Source organism: Xyrauchen texanus, chromosome 10 (assembly GCF_025860055.1).
Source record: "Xyrauchen texanus isolate HMW12.3.18 chromosome 10, RBS_HiC_50CHRs, whole genome shotgun sequence".
NCBI classification, from domain to species: Eukaryota; Metazoa; Chordata; class Actinopteri; order Cypriniformes; family Catostomidae; genus Xyrauchen; species Xyrauchen texanus.
Genome location: NC_068285.1, coordinates 7,074,417 through 7,090,954, shown reverse-complemented (window position 1 = coordinate 7,090,954; position 16,538 = coordinate 7,074,417). Strand labels below are relative to the sequence as shown.

General features: G+C 35.1%; 2 protein-coding genes across 2 annotated transcripts in view; one reads left to right on the top strand and one right to left on the bottom strand.

The window, feature by feature from the left end:
- Positions 1 to 16,538, bottom strand: part of LOC127650479 (uncharacterized) — a 1,198,408-nt gene that overhangs the window by 173,952 nt on the left and 1,007,918 nt on the right. Inside the window, 2 exon segments of the mRNA XM_052135926.1 lie at positions 2,103 to 2,276; positions 3,137 to 3,310. Of these exon segments, the coding sequence (XP_051991886.1) occupies positions 2,103 to 2,276; positions 3,137 to 3,310 (348 nt within the window).
- Positions 1 to 16,538, top strand: part of LOC127650380 (NACHT, LRR and PYD domains-containing protein 3-like) — a 1,539,373-nt gene that overhangs the window by 785,244 nt on the left and 737,591 nt on the right. The window lies entirely within an intron of this gene.

Below are 16,538 nucleotides of genomic sequence, written 5' to 3'. Positions count from 1 at the left end.
ATACTCTTTCTGCTTTATATATCTAGCCAAAAGTTTTCCTGCTTTGTCCCCTGACTCAAAGTATGACCAAATATGAATAACCAAAACTCCACTTTCCGCAACAAAATAGTATTACATCTGTATTTCAATTGGGTAAATTGTCTGAGGCCATCAGATGACATAAGTGCTTCAGCTCTGCCTCTGCCATTTTAATATTTCCTTCCAACTCCACAAGTTCTCGTGCTTTGGATTTTTTGATGAATGAGGCATTCTGTATGATCCGAATCCTAAGAACTGCCTTAAATGCCTCCCAAGCCACGGCCAAAGAGGATGCTGAGGACCAGTTGGTCTCAGAAAATCATTGATTTCAGTCTTTAACATTTGTTGGAATTCAGGATTTTGCAAAAGGGATGCATTAAGGTGCCAACTATATGATTTCTTTTTCTCCATATATGGCAACACCTTTAAACTCACCAGGGCGTGATCTGAGAATAAAATATTTCCTATTGAGCAATCAACAATAGATTAAATGATAAAAGGATTAAAAAAAAATCTATTCTAAAATAAATCTTATGAACTGATGAAATAAATGTATAGTCCCTACCAGAAGGGTTTAAAAGTCTCCAAATATCTGTAAGACCAAGATTTTTACACATCGTGTTAAGTGTCAATGTTGCTCTAGGGGCGTGCACACTTTTGCTTCACTATGATCAAGGACTGTCATCAAAAGATTAAAGTCTCCTCCCAATATTATATCATGAGGGGTGCCAGCAGCTTTCAACATCCCTTCAAGATCAATAAAAATGCCCTGATCATCAGCATTAGGTGCATAAATATTAGCCAAAATCAGTCTTAGCCCCTGAATTTCTGCTAAAACAATAATGACTCGTCCTAATTTATCTTTAAACTGTTTGAGACATTTGAATTGTAGATGTTTATTTACCAATATAATGACTCCCTTGCTCTTACTCGAGCCAGCACTAAAGAAAACATGTCCACCCCATATCTTCCCAAATTTTTCAGCTTCCTGCGGGGAAAGATGCGTTTCTTGAAGCAACACTATCATATTCCTTAAGTTTAAGAAAATAAATAACCTTCCTTGTTTTTATGGGGTGCCCATTCACATTCCATGTGGAGAGAGATAGCACACTCATATTAACATTTGACATTTTGAAATAGTAGAAAAAAATTAATTGTGTGCCAAAAACAAAATTATGAAGACCACTTTTCAACAATAAAACCCAGAACTTCTCCCCGAACAAAACAAACAGAAAAAATTAAAATGTTTGAATTAACAAAGTGCCAACTTTGCCATCGGATTGTGCAATTTTGTTTCCTCGGACAGACAAACAAATGTTCAGTTCTGTTATGAGTGCAGTAGATGATGTAATCATTCCAATGTCCCACGAAAATACTACACAAATCATACTTCAGCCAACAGGAGGCATAAGCACAAGGAACTCACAGATTCATCCAAAACTTTTCTGAAGCAGTTTTATTTAACAAAACAAGCTCCAACCGCTAGGTGGAACCAGCACAAAAGGAAACAAAACATGCATCCCGGTTCCTCAGATGGTCAAGAGTCAATTCACTCACTCAGTGGGTGCATAAAAGTATAAAACACGATACAATTCCCTCATATTTTGCGATCTACATCAGCTACAGCTGTTTGGAAAGTTTGTAATGTGTCCGGACTGTGCGCTGTTTTCTTTCTCTCCTCTATCATGTACTCGAGTTGAAGTGCTCCTCTTGCATGTCATCATTAGAGTTTCATGTGATCTTGTGTTAAATGAGATAAAATGACTATTCGACAATGAAAATTTTTAACGATAACGTCGAATAATTGTATCAGCCCTATGTCAGAATATCAGATCATGTGACTCTCAGATGATCTTCAGTTTACTGTGAGGATTCTCCAAACATGAGGGGGAGTAAATGACAGACTTCATTTTTTAGGGTAAAATTAGGACTCAATCTAATAAATTAAAGCAACATTATCTGACAGAACTCTGTTTTCAAATTTGTTTTTGTTTTTATTAAAAATATTTCTGTTATTGTTAAATCATTATTATTTACTGCAGAAGCAGAATGAAGGAGCATTTGAGAGTTTTGTGAAGTCTTACTCCAGTTTCTCCAGTTTACAGTGAGGATTCTTCAGTCCATCAGAGAGCAGCTTCACTCCTGAATCTCTTAGTTTATTCAAAGACAGATCCAGATTTCTCAGGTGTGAGGGGTTTAATCTCAGAGCTGAAGTCAGAGCAGCACAACCTTCATCTGTGACACCACAATCACTCAACCTGCAGAGAACAATGACACACTCTTCACTCTCTCAGTTCACAACACACACATCAGTTCAACAGGAGAATATTACCATTACTGTGTCCGTTTAATATCTTTTCAAATGTGTAAAGAAACACATCAATTAAATATAATACAACAATATCTAAATATGAATCAAGCTAATACTTAATCAACCATTTTTACTGACGATGAAAAAGCTTTAATTCAATCAAAACATTAATTAACAAAGATTAATAAAATCAGATATCTTTTTAAATATCAGACACAAAATAATTTGTTTTATGTTTCTCCTTCAATTTCTTCATAATTCCTTCATTTTAGCTAATGTGGTTTATTTTAAATACTGTCAATAAATCAACTGTGACTTTTCTGTCTGGTTTCTCTGTTTTCTGATTCTGGTTCTTGATTTAGATTTGTTTGTTTCTCTACTGAACTTCTGGACTTCTCTGATCTTATGATCGTTTATTGGATTTACATTTGGACGATCAGTTTCTATAGTATTTCTTAATAACATGTGACACACAGTTCACACATAACTCTATATTATTGGAAGAATTGTTGCAATTATGCACAATTTACAAATATTTCTGTCAGAATATCAGATCATGTGACTCTCAGATGATCTTCAGTTTACAGTGAGGATTCTCCAAACATGAGGGGGAGTAAATGACAGATTTTTCATTTTTTAGGGTAAAATTAGGACTCAATCTAATAAGTTAAAGCAACATTATCTGACAGAACTCTGTTTTCAAATTTGTTTTTGTTTTTATTAAAAACATTTCTGTTATTGTTAAATTATTATTATTTACTGCAGCAGGAGAATGAAGAAGGATTTGAGAGTTTTGTGAAATCTTACTCCAGTATCTCCATTTTACAGTCAGGATCCTTCAGTACATCAGAGAGCAGCTTCACTCCTGAATCTCTTATTTTATTCTCAGACAGATACAGTTGTCTCAGGTGTGAGGGGTTTGATCTCAGAGCTGAAGTCAGAGCAGCACAACCTTCATCTGTGACATCACAATCACTCAACCTGCAGCAAGATAAAAAATATGAGATATGAACTGACACCAGCTTCAATTTAAAATATAATCTTACAGACAGTAAAAACCTACAAATAAACAAACTAAGTATATACGGTATATACATGTTCATATCATGACAATGTTCACATCACTTATTGAATTACAAAATGGGTTGAAAGTTAAATAAACTTTATTGTTGTTCTTTATTGTTGTTCTTAATTACAAGATTTAGTTACTTGTTTTTTTTTTTTTTTTATTAAATTGATCACAAAGAATGTAACTTTGCAAAGATCAAACCACATAATATTCAAAGAGACATGGTGGCTTTCAAAAGTTTGAGTCTGAATTTATGGTTTATGGTTTATTTTAAATTGCATATAAATACAATAATGGTAATATTTTGAGGGAAAAAGTGCAATTGAAAAAGAAACTTCAAAAAGAATTTCAGAGTTTCCTAGTAATTTGGTCTTTTTTATTATTGTTTTAACATGTTCTGTCAACTAAAAAACACCCGAAAAATAACTTGCACATGACCAGCTCTACATATAGGATGTTGTTACAGAAGCCTGTTATGAAGTATTGTTGAAAGCAGTTTGCTGCAGTTTTTAAGGATTGTGTTCACTCATTAAAAATAAATTGAGTAACTTTTTCTGAACAGCTATACTTCCCTCACACTTCAGCTGTTGTCTGTCTGTCTGTCTGTCTGTCTGTCTGTCAGTCTGTCTGTCTGTCAGTCTGTCTGTCTGTCTGTCCATTAAAAAGTTTCTTCACCTGATAGTGACCACGTGACACACACTTATAGGGAAAATACAGTAATTACAGAGGAGCAATGTTAAATACAATTCACTCAAGACATGGCAAAATGCTGCTTCTTGATTTCTTTTATCCTTTCAGTAATTCTCTCATGTTTCACCTCTGCTCATGTCTCTTCAGTGGCTTCTGGTTCCTGTTAGAATCTAATTGAAGACACTTTTCTGATCTGAAGACACTCTTGTCAGTCCTGTCCCTCATTTAATTAAATTCCCCATCAAGTCATTACACCATGACCAGATCTATATGATCTCAAATGAACCTCACAAAAAACTCTTTGGTGTTAGTGTATCTTCTGCTATCTGTCCTGATCAGTGACATTAGTGTGATTTTCCCCCTTTGTAGCCTAAACGTGATGTTTTAACATTGTTGTGATTATTGTGAGTTTTACTTACTGAACTGATCTGGATTCTTTAATCACAGGCAGCAGATACTGAAGAACTTCATCTGCTTTATTTTGTGCTCCAATAAACTGTTTCAGATCAAACACATCCATCTTCTGCTCTGAGGTCAACAACACAAACACTACAGCTGACCACTGTGAAGAGGAGAGTTTTGTTTCTTTTATTTTTCCAGATGTCAGATAATCTTGGATCTCCTTCACAAGTGAATCATCACCCAGTTCATTCAGACAGTGAAACAGATTGATGGATTTCTCTGGAGAGCGATTCTTCCTGATCTTCTGCTTGATGTATTTCACTGTTTCCTCATTGTTGTAGGAGCAGCTTCCTGTCTGTGTCGGTAGTTCTTGTAAGAGAGTGTGATTAGACTCCAATGAGAAACCCAGAAGAAAACGCAAGAAAAGATCCAGATGTCCATTCTTACTCTGTAAAGTCTCATCCACAGCTGTCTGATGCAGGTCAAACATAGAAACGTTTTGTTTAAAAAAGTCAAAAAATGTTGAGAAGAGACTTTGTGTGGTGATTTGTTCAGTAATTTCTTTAAACACATTTATGTTGTTGTTTGTAAAGGAGAGGTGCACATATAGAGCTGCTAGATGTTCCTGAATACTCAGATGAACAAAGCAGAACACTTTCCCCTGATACAACCCAAACTCCTCTCTGAAGATCTGAGTGCACAATCCTGAGTACACTGATGCTTCTGTCACATCAATGTCACACTCTCTCAAGTCTTCCTCATAGAAGATCAGATTGCCTTTCACAAGCTGCTCAAAAGCCAGTTTCCCCAGTTTGAGGATCATGTCTCTGTCTTTACTTTTCTTCTCATAGTCCTTCTCATGTTTGATGTTTGTCTGAATGATCAGGAAGTGTGTGTACATTTGAGTGAGAGTCTTGGGGATCTCTCCTCTCTCTGCTTCACTCAACATTGTCTCTAGAACAGTGGCTGAAATCCAGCAGAACACTGGGATGTGACACATGATGAAGAGGCTCCTTGATGACTTCAGATGTGTGATGATTCTGTTGGCCAGACTCTGATTTCTGATTCTCTTCCTGAAGTATTCCTCCTTCTGTGGGTCATTGAATCCTCGTACCTCTGTCACTCGACCAACACACTCAGAGGGGATGAGATCAGCTGCTGCTGGTCTGGAGGTGATCCAGATGAGAGAAGAGGGAAGCAGATTCCCCTTGATGAGGTTTGTCAGAAGCACATCCACTGAGGCTGATTCAGTGACATCACACAATCTCACATTGCTCTGAAAATCCAGAGACAGACGACACTCATCCAAACCATCAAAGATGAAGAAAACTTTAAATTCATCTCTGGATATTTCCATTTCTTTTGTTTCAGTGAAGAACACCTGAAGAAGATCTGAAAGACTGAGTTCTTTGTTCTTCATCAGATTGAGTTCTCTGAAAGGAAGTGGAAATATGAGGTGGACGTCCTGATTGGCTTTCCCTTCAGCCCAGTCCACAATGAACTTCTGCACAGAGACTGTTTTTCCAATGCCAGCGACTCCCTTTGTCAGCACAGTTCTGATGGGTTTGTCTTGTCCAGGTAAAGGTTTGAAGATGTCATTGCATTTGATTGGTTTGTCCTCTGTTGCTGCTCTTCTGGATTGTGTCTCAATCTGTCTCACCTCATGTTCATTATTGATCTCTCCTCTTTCACTCTCTGTGATGTAGAGCTCTGTGTAGATCTCATTCAGGAGTGTTGGGTTTCCCTGCTTTGCTGTTCCCTCACACAAACACTGAAACTTCTTCAGCAGATTTGATTTGAATGTGCTTTGGACTTCAACATGTTGAGAGTGACTGTAAGATTGAAATCAGTGTTAATTTTTACAGTTTTTTTGTTGTTGTAATTTTAATCTTTTGACAAATATTTTCTTTCAAATTAGTGTATATTTCGGCATTTTCATTCAGTTTTACTCACATAAAAATGGCATAATATTTTAGTCAATGAAAAAAATATATATTTTAGTTGACAATAATGTTGCAAAATGGCAAAACTGTAACAGACCAAACTTTAAACAAATATCCATAAACATGTATAAAACATATAAAAGACAGACTACATACAAAATACTGAACAACTGTCCTTGTAAAAACCTCCTGAAATAATATACTCAAGTATGAGGTACTCTTTAGCAGTTAGTCTGCTGTTTTATGAATTCTTCACATTTAGAGACTGATATCAATTAAGCCCGTTTAGGATCTTGCATTGAGTGTATAGTGTGTTTTTTTTACGGAAACATCACATTCACAACGCAAGTTACACGTATTATGACCAGAAACTTAGATCAAGTTCACCTGTTCATTCGGTTCATTGTCTGTGCAGATGTAAGTAATAATATTACACAGATGTTGTGGATATTGTGATTAATTTCATGTATAAATATGATGTGTTTTAATGCTGTTCATTTTAGCAGAATTCAGTGCGTTCATCCTGTGCAGCTCAAGTGGAGAAATTCAGGGTGTGAAATTCACTTATTTGCCCACCAGCCACAGTGGAGGGTGAATGCCCAATTTTACCAGCCACTTTGAGTTTTCAAATATAGATACAATTTGAATACCAAATTATTATTTTTATCATAATGCTAATTTTGCAACAGACAAACGGAGGCTAAAGAGTAGACAAGAACAGAAGAGAAACTTCTTGTACAAGCACTATTTCTGAGGCTGTCCATGAGAAATGTCCAAATAAATTGAACCTGCAGGATTGCATTCATGATGCAGGCAAAATGTGAACTGCTCAGTGTAAATAAAAGTGAACTAAACTCAGAGCACCTCCTGAGATGGACTGAGATCATTTGCAGCATTCTCATAGATGACACTATGCAGGTCGTCACCGGGCTCGCCAGCCATAGAAGTGAGCAAAAGTACCCACCACTGTGCATGAAATACCCAAAAATCCTGATTGGATTAAATTAATTCATATCTAAAACATGTTTATTGAAGGTGATTTATCTAGATGTTTCTTCTTCTGTTTATCTTGTACTGTTAATATCTTGCAGTATGTTTTTGTTGTCAACATTATGCTTTAAAAAAATATTTTATTTATCATCATAATGCATCTTTTTCATCTTTTATCATTGTCGAAATTAAAGAACCCTTCATCAACAGACGTTTTCGTCAGTTATTTAGTCTAGATAAACACTGATTGAAATAATGCAAAAATTAAAAATCAAGTTGATAAGAATCATAATGGCTGTCTCCCTCAAAATATACGTCATCAAGCTAAATTATTATTGTCCAAAGTCGACTAACATGACTATTAAACTCCCATAATCTGCAGGTTGAGACTTTGTACAATAATTTCAGTCGGGCTGTGTGATCAGACCACACATCAATATTTTAACACAACAAAGAAAGTGCAAAAACATTTTAAAGTAGGTAACCATTGCAGCTTTCAGTATTAAGGAAATACCAGTTTACTCCAATATAAATAATTTTATTCTTATTATTAGATCATAAAAATATTATAAAGTAATAGTGAAATTAAATACTTCAAATATCTATTCAATAATATCTGAGGTGACAAAAGATCATTAAAGAGAATGCAAGAATGTGACATCATTCTCATGTTTATTGTATGTAGTAAAAAAAAAAAAAAATTAAGAAACACTTTTATTTTACCTGAAACATGTGTTTTCATTCCAGTGTGTTGGTACATTCAGAGACTGATCTCTCTTCTCAAGCACACAGGTTTGTTCTTGTACATCTGATCTGGGCAGCAGTACGGGCCTTAATCAGACAATGAAGAGAATCAGACGCAAACACACACTTAAATTAATATTAGCTATTGAACTGAGTGATATGTGATCGTACTGGCCTTATGAAAAACAACAAAAATGTCAACAAATAGAGATGATCTACAGTTAATTAAAGGGTTAGTTCACCCCAAAATTTTAATTCTCTCATCATTTGCTCATCATCATGCCATCCCAGATTCTTTCTTCTACAGAACACAAATGAAGAATTATAGAAAAATATTTCAGCGCTGTAGGTTCATACAATGCAAGTGAAAAGTGATCAGACCTTTGTAGCCCCAAAACTACTCATGTAAAACATCAAATTCATATGATTTCAGTGGTTAAATCCATATCTTCAAGAGCAATACAATATGTGTGGGTGAGAAACAGATCAAAACTTAAGTCCTTTTTATTCTAAATCACCACTTTTATTTTCAGATGTGAAAGTGAAATTAAAAAGATGGCATCTTATAAAATCTGCGAATTTAGGCATTTGACGCTTGCGCTACGACTGTTATAAGACACAGGACTATTTTTCTTCAGGAATTTAGACACATAAATATGTCTTTATACTCCTTCAGACAGTTATACAAATCCAGGTATCTCCTATCTTCTCACACACGCTCTTGACATGAAAATTGTGTCAAGACTGTTATGGTGTTTAACATTTTTAGATGTCTTCATACTTTTGTAGACGTGCAAATTCCATTTGTCTTCCTTCGTGTTTGTTTTTAAGACTGACTTTAGCGTGAGTCAATAGCATCATGGTTGGACCCATTGAGTGAATATACTCCTTCAACTCAACAAGTCAGTCATTTAGTTTGTGTCGTGAACAAACTTAAACGTACAGAACTGGTCAACTTGTTCAAGAGCTACAACCAACATGAACGAATCAGTCATCATGAACGATGATCAGCTGAATAAGAGGAGCTGCATGTTGTTGTTTCATATTGTGAATCTCGTTCAACAAGAAAAGGAGCCGGATGAATTATGATTAAAAGTGAGTGATGACCACACATTACAATGGCATACGGACATTATTGAAACTCATAATTATTTTTAGGCTAGTATTGTTATCCTTTCTTTGTATAGCTCGATAAAAAGTTGTGTTTATCAGTTCACAGTATGATAGATATGCTTTGTTGTCATTTGTGGGGAAAGGCTTTTGATGCTTTAACACTGCAGTGCTGAAGTCTCTTAGTAGAATTATAATGAAAGATAATTAAACTTGCTCTGTTTGAGAATGACTGCATTCGGATCAATGTATTTACTCAAAAGATGGTAATTTTGCAGCATCTGCATGTACAAATACGTAATCTGAAGATATAGTCAGTGAACGAATATGAACAAATCTTTTTGGTGAACAGAATCAAAATAGTCGAATCACTGAAATTAATCAAAATCACCACTACTAATGAATGGGAAAAATTGGAACGCCCAATGGCCATGGATGTAGAAAGGAGATCCTGCCTTACAGGTAAAAGAGCCAATCAGCTTTTAGATACAGACATCGTCTGTCAATCAACTTGAGATTGAGCATGCACATCATCTAAACAAGCTGGTAAAATTGTGTTTATTTAGCATGAAGAGTTAAAGAAGCACAATTTAACATACCTGTGTTGTCAGAGTTTACTGCAGGTTTGAAATATGTTCTTTTAGTGTAATCTTGACCAACAGTTTAAGAGATTTCAGTCTTTCCCCATTCAAGTAAATAGGAACTGCACTTTTAAGCTGCTTGTTTACACAGAAAATAGCTGCATGTATTGAGTTATTTCAATGAAAAAATTACGTTTGCTTGAATCTATTTGTGTTGGGACAAATGTATTTATTTAAAATTTTTGGTTTAAGGAAACTGTGGCAGGGGATTTCTAGTTCCAGTTATTTTTAGTGCTGTCGATTTAACACGTTAATTCGGTGCAATTAATATTATTTAAAATTCCGCATTAAAAAAATATTGCAATGCCCCCGGACCATAATAAGGAAGATTACTGAGAAATGCAAGCTTGTAGTACCACCTGTTTACTCCAGAGGGCAGTAAGTGAAATTTCAGCTGTATGAGCAACACACAGTTTATACAGTGAACAAAACAACTATCCAGTAGCAGAACACCACAAACATGCGTTACATTCTTGTGTTCAAAACACTTGATGGAGCGCAAATGTGATCTAAGGGATCAAGATGTGTTTAAAGATTGAGTATTAAACTATATATAATTTGACACAGTGAACTAAACATTTTATGTTTATGATGCAACACATCCGAGACGCTTCACAAGCATGTCTGACACTACAACTGGTGGTGGTGTAGTGGTTAAAGCACAGGGCAGTTAATCAGAAGATCACAGGTTCTAACCCCACAGCCACCACCATTGTGTCCTTGAGCAAGGCACTTAACTCCAGGTTGCACCGGGGGGATTGTCCCTGTAATAATTGCACTGTAAGTCGCTTTGGATAAAAGCATCTGCCAAATGCGTAAATGATTGACAAATTCACTTGTGAAATGGATTGCTGTGAACTGTGTGTCAATGATTGACTTATGATCAATAATATGATAATAAACAATACATTGTATTCTAAAGCCGCTTTTTGTTTTATCAATGATGAACACTTCTGCCACTATATATATAATTATTTAATCATTATATATATTGAATTATTGTTATATGAGGGGCTTTCTCAGCAAATATTTGTATATAGACCTGACCTGCTAAAAAGATTTGAACTTCATCCCACCAGGGAATCTGCTGCTCCCCTCTCTAGTGATATGACTCATAGTCTTGGTAGTGTTAGGGTGCATTGCACCTAGAGAGATTCATCATAAATTTAGATTAAATCAAGATTTATCCAAAAATTCTGTGGCACCAAATTTTAAAGGGATAGTTCACCCAAAAATTTAAAATTCTCTCATTATTTATTCACCCTTATTATATCCCAGATGTGTGACTTTCTTCACTAGAACACATTTGAAAAAAATGTATAAAATATCTCAGCTCAGTAGGTCCTTAAAATGCAAGTGAATGTTAATTTCTCTTTTGAAGCTCCAAAAATCACAGTCAGCATAAACATCATCCATATGACTCCAGCAGTTAAATTAACGTCTTCTAAAGCGATACGATCGCTGTTGGTGTGAAAAAGATCAATATTAGTATTTAACTCTCTTTAACTCTGAATTATAACTTCTGGTAAGCTTCAGGAGAGGATGGAAATCACACCGTTTCACGTGTGACGTATTTGCTTTGGCATGTTATGGATGTAATCTCACATTCTCGTCTTTATTGAGACAACCAGGATAAGCACACAAACACACCATTGTGAGTAAAGAAACGGATAAACAGGTCTAAACCAAAACCAATGGAGTTACTGTACAGAGTTCCTCCTTCTCACTAGTAAACAGCGCTGCTCTTCCGGCTGCCACGCACTTGCCTCAGTTCTTATGTGTTCATATGTCAATGTCACACATGCATTTAAGTAAAAACAGTACTTAAATATTTATCTTTTCGCAACAAAAGCGATCATGTCATTTTAGAAGACTTTAATGTACCGCTGGAGTCGTATGGATGACATTTATGCTGACTGTCTGTGATTTTTGGAGCTTCAAAAGAGAAATCTCCATTCACTCGCATATTAAGGACCTGCTGAGATATTTTTCAATTTTTCTTCAAATGTGTTCTGATGAAGAAAGAAAGTCATTCACACCTGGAATATCATGAAGGTGAGTAAATAATGAGCAAATATAATGCATGGTATATATGCATGATAGAAGCAAATAAGCAGTATTGTACCAATTGATAACATTTGTTTTAACTGTTATTTTTTACACTGGATTCTTTCTAATCGTCCCTCAGACTGTGATGTACACATTCATACTGTCAGTCAACATGAGAGTCCTCACCTCACATCAGCACAAGGGGCTCCTGAACTGAAATTAATTGGATGACCCATTGACCAGTCACTCTTCATGGACACACAGCTGGATTCAGGAGATTCTCCATGAATGACACTAAAACACAACAGCAATTAAACACTGTTTTAAAAACTACAAACTCACAAACACTCTTTTCCTCTCATCAGTTTCTCAGTTTTACTCTTCCCAATATTTCTCTCTTCTTCAAGGGGGTAACATGTTCTTTTCTAGTGTTTTCAGTGTCATTTTATCATTGAAATCAAGATTTATTATTTTCAGTAGCAGTGATCACTAAGAGAAAATGACTACATCTCATTTTACATTGAATTCTTTCCATCTTGAGAATATTTTTGGTTTAGGACAGTGAAAAGCAGCACACTGGAGATTGTAGTTTTCCTGAAGTTTCTCTGTAAAGTTGTGTGCAAACAGTCCGAACATGAGACTTCTGAAATACATGCTAACCAGCTGCACATTGCTGATTCTCACACACCTTGTGTGTTTTATGGAAGATGTCATGTTGTTGTTATGTTACACACAGGAACTGTTTGGTCATGTTTAATGCACAGTTCTAGTTCAACATTCAGCAATTTCACTTCTGCTAATTTGATGAAGATATATTTGAGCACATGACATTACACAGCAGATCTGATCTGAATGTCACTAAAGAAGGAAAGACTTTCAGCTACAACTGAAGAGGTTCAAATTGACATGCCAATAAATGCACAGAATTGATGTACACTATACAATGCAATGTGCTGCTTTCTGAAAATCTGTTTTCACAAGCATTAAATGATAAAATGTACTTATACAGGAGAAACATTCACACAAATGACGTTTGACCCCAATCCTAAATTATGTGCATTTTAGTTTGATGGTTTGTTCTGCATTCATCTGAAGAAAAGTCTGTGTTTGTGTCTAAAAATATACAGAGAAACACATTTGAGTTTCACCTTCTACATACGACTGACTGTACAGGATTTTCCAGTTCTGTCTGTAACTGAATCAAACCGGTCTCACTGTCATCTTACTGTAGATCTCACTTTACCCTAAAGCTGTTTTCACATGTTTACTTGAGATAATCCAGTCTGTTCTCATTTCTCCTCAGTGTTTTTATACTGTAGTGTTGTGCAGCATATCAGAAATATCTATCAGTGTATTTTATTAAAGCATTGAAATCCTCTGACCTCTTGACCTTCCCTGTGTCTGTCTGTCCACTGAGATCCTTTGTGGAGTCCATGACATCATCTGAACAGTCCACTGAACACCTGTCAACAAACAGGACATCATCTATATTTGTGACGTGTTTATTTGTTCAATACTGACACATATTTGTTTTTATTTGTACTCTAGAATATTCCATTAGAAATGAATCAATGAGGTTCAATTGCAGACTGTCAGCTTTTATGACATGTTAAACACCAGCATAAAGAGAAAACATCAGAAGACTCAACAGAAGAAAACAAAGCAACGTTTCAAGTCAATAGAAGAAATAACATTTCAGTGCCAAAGAAACTGAACACATACTGACAATTCAGATAAAAGAGCAAAAGTCTCAGTATCTGTTTGTTCTGCTGTGATTAATACTTAGATATCTGTTAGATGTCTTACTGTAGCTGATAGTTTGAAAGGTTTATTATTGTTGTCTTGTGAGTTTTGGTTTGTTTAGCAGCAGTTCAGTACTCACCTGTCAAGAACTGTTGATGTTCCTCTTTACTGACTAGAATATCACCTACAAAATACTTCACAATGAATTTATTGATTTCAGTGGAGCAAAAACTGTCAAACTTTTTCTCTGTTTCTCTCCTCGTTTAATTTCCTGCTCTTGTCACAAAATGGATCCTGTTTTACTAGTTTCACTTTCACCTGTCACCTGAGGAGGAGGAGTCTGAAAGAGACAAACATCAACAGAAGGTGTTTCATGCTCTTAAAGGAATAGTTGAGCCAAAATTACAAATCTGTCGTAATTGTATTACTCTCATGTTGTTCTAAACCTGTATGACTTTCTTTCTTCAGTGGAACACAAACAACCTTATTCAACATTCACTTTCATTAATGGGGAAAATATTCAGTGACTGAGGCCAAACATCTCATTTTGTTTTGAAGTCAAATGGGTTTGTTACAACATGAGGGTGAGTAAATTATGATAAACCGTTCACTTTTGGCTGAATTATCCCTTTAAAGCTTATAAAAGTACAGTGATAATGTGTGAGATGTGTAAATTCAGCACTGGAAGTACTGTGACAGTACTGATGTGTATCTGTGTGTCATTTATTTGACTCATAAAATACTGTCACAGTTGAAGGTTTGTGAGGAATAACAGATGCTGAATGTGTCATAAAACAGTTTTCAGTTATTAATTAAAATACTGGACACACAATGATTTTATAAACATAAATATCTACATCACACTATGATGAACTAGATTGAATTGAGTAAACAGGTGAATATCTCCTCATCATTCATATTAAATCATTTTCTCTTACACACATGGATCTCTTCAGTATCTCAATCACATTATTTCTCAGTAATTTCAGTGTCAGACACAAAGATCTCAACAGAACTGCAATCAAGTCTTTGTGACTGGATCTCTGACTGTTTTTTTTATTTTGTTTAGTAATGTACCGTTCTTCGTAAATACAGTTAAATGCTGTATATGAGAGATCTCTGACTGCGGTGTGTCTTGAATTTACAACGCAACACTTGAGGATATCTGAACAGCTGATGAAACACTACATTTACTTCAGGTGTGTACTAATATAATTCACTATGATGTAATACTGTAGAATAATGTATAGAAATATGATTAACAGAGTTGCAATGGCTGTAAGTATTTGGGCTGTAATTTTTGGTATTCTCTATCAGTGTTTGGTGTAATTAACTAAGTAATTCATTACTGTAATTAAATTACCTTTTCATTGAAAAAAGTAATATAATGAATTAAAAAAATGTCAGTAATTTGATTACAGTTACTTCTGATGTAATTGTGTTAAATACTTTATAGACTATAGAACAATTATATATAAAACATTTGTAAATTTGAAATTGAAATGTAATGTCTAATGTTACATGTATGTTTTCTAATTTAATGCCACTCCCACGTGCAGTAGTTCAGTTTTGCAATATTTAGATATTGCATAAGTCATGTCGTATCCAACTGCGGGTTTAGGAAAAAATCCAAAATGCACGTATATATATATATATTTAGTTTTGCCAGGGATTGCAAGAGTCTCATCCTTAAATGTGCTGGTCTACTACTGTGCAGGTGATGGAAAGCCAGCTTGTGCTGCGTAATAGATGTGATTATTCAAATTTCTAAGTGCTGCATAATATTGATAAGGATGCAGCTGCATCGATACACACATCGATGTATCGTCATATAGATATTATGTCACAGCCCTATTGGCAACAATTCTGTGGAAATCGGCAGTTTTCTGTTTTTCAACACACTTGCCGACAAATTATATATGCAGATGAGCATCTATCTCAGGAATTAATCATATACATGAAAAGTGCAGGCTATTATAATATAAATATATTATAATACTAACAGCATATCTTGACAAAAATATTGTACCTCAGACCACTTAATATATTTGATTTTATATATAGATAAAACATTTCTATCTGTCTGTCTGTCTACACAAATTGTTGTACCTTAGGTCAGATGATGTGTGTTTATCCTTAAATCTTAATGGCTTATCCATAGACTGGTCACTCTTCATGGACACACAGCTGGGCTCCTTTGAGTCTGATCTCTTCACATGGAGTTGACTTTAACAGAATAGAGACAAGAGTTCATATAGTTGATTTTACATATAATTAAAGTATAAATATTAATATAATAAAGTACAAAATATTATACCTCATATGAGTTGATGTGTTCATCATGTATTTTGTGGCGTAGTGGGCTAAAGCACATAACTGTTAATCAGGAGGTTGCTGGTTCGATCCCCACGGTCACCATCATTGTGTGCTTGAGCAAGACACTTAACTCCAGGTTGCTCTGGATGAATTGTCCCTATAATACGGGCTCTGTAAATCTCTTTGGATAAAAGTGTCTGCCAAATGCATAAATGTAAATGTATTTATTTTCCATTATTAAGCAAGGGAAAAGTGACACTACCATGCTGTTGCTGAGAAATATACATAAACTTACATCTTTGCAATTTGAATCGATGTTACTGCTGACAAGAGCCGCAGCAAACATGGATAATCTCAAACGTGATCTGTCTCAGTTTCTCTCTTAATTTCAGTTCAGTTTTATTGGCATGACAGTTTTATAACAGTATTGCTGTTATAAAGATGCTATAATACAATAAGTAATAGTGAAAAAAGAAGAGTAAAACATGTAAATACTAATAAATATTACATGG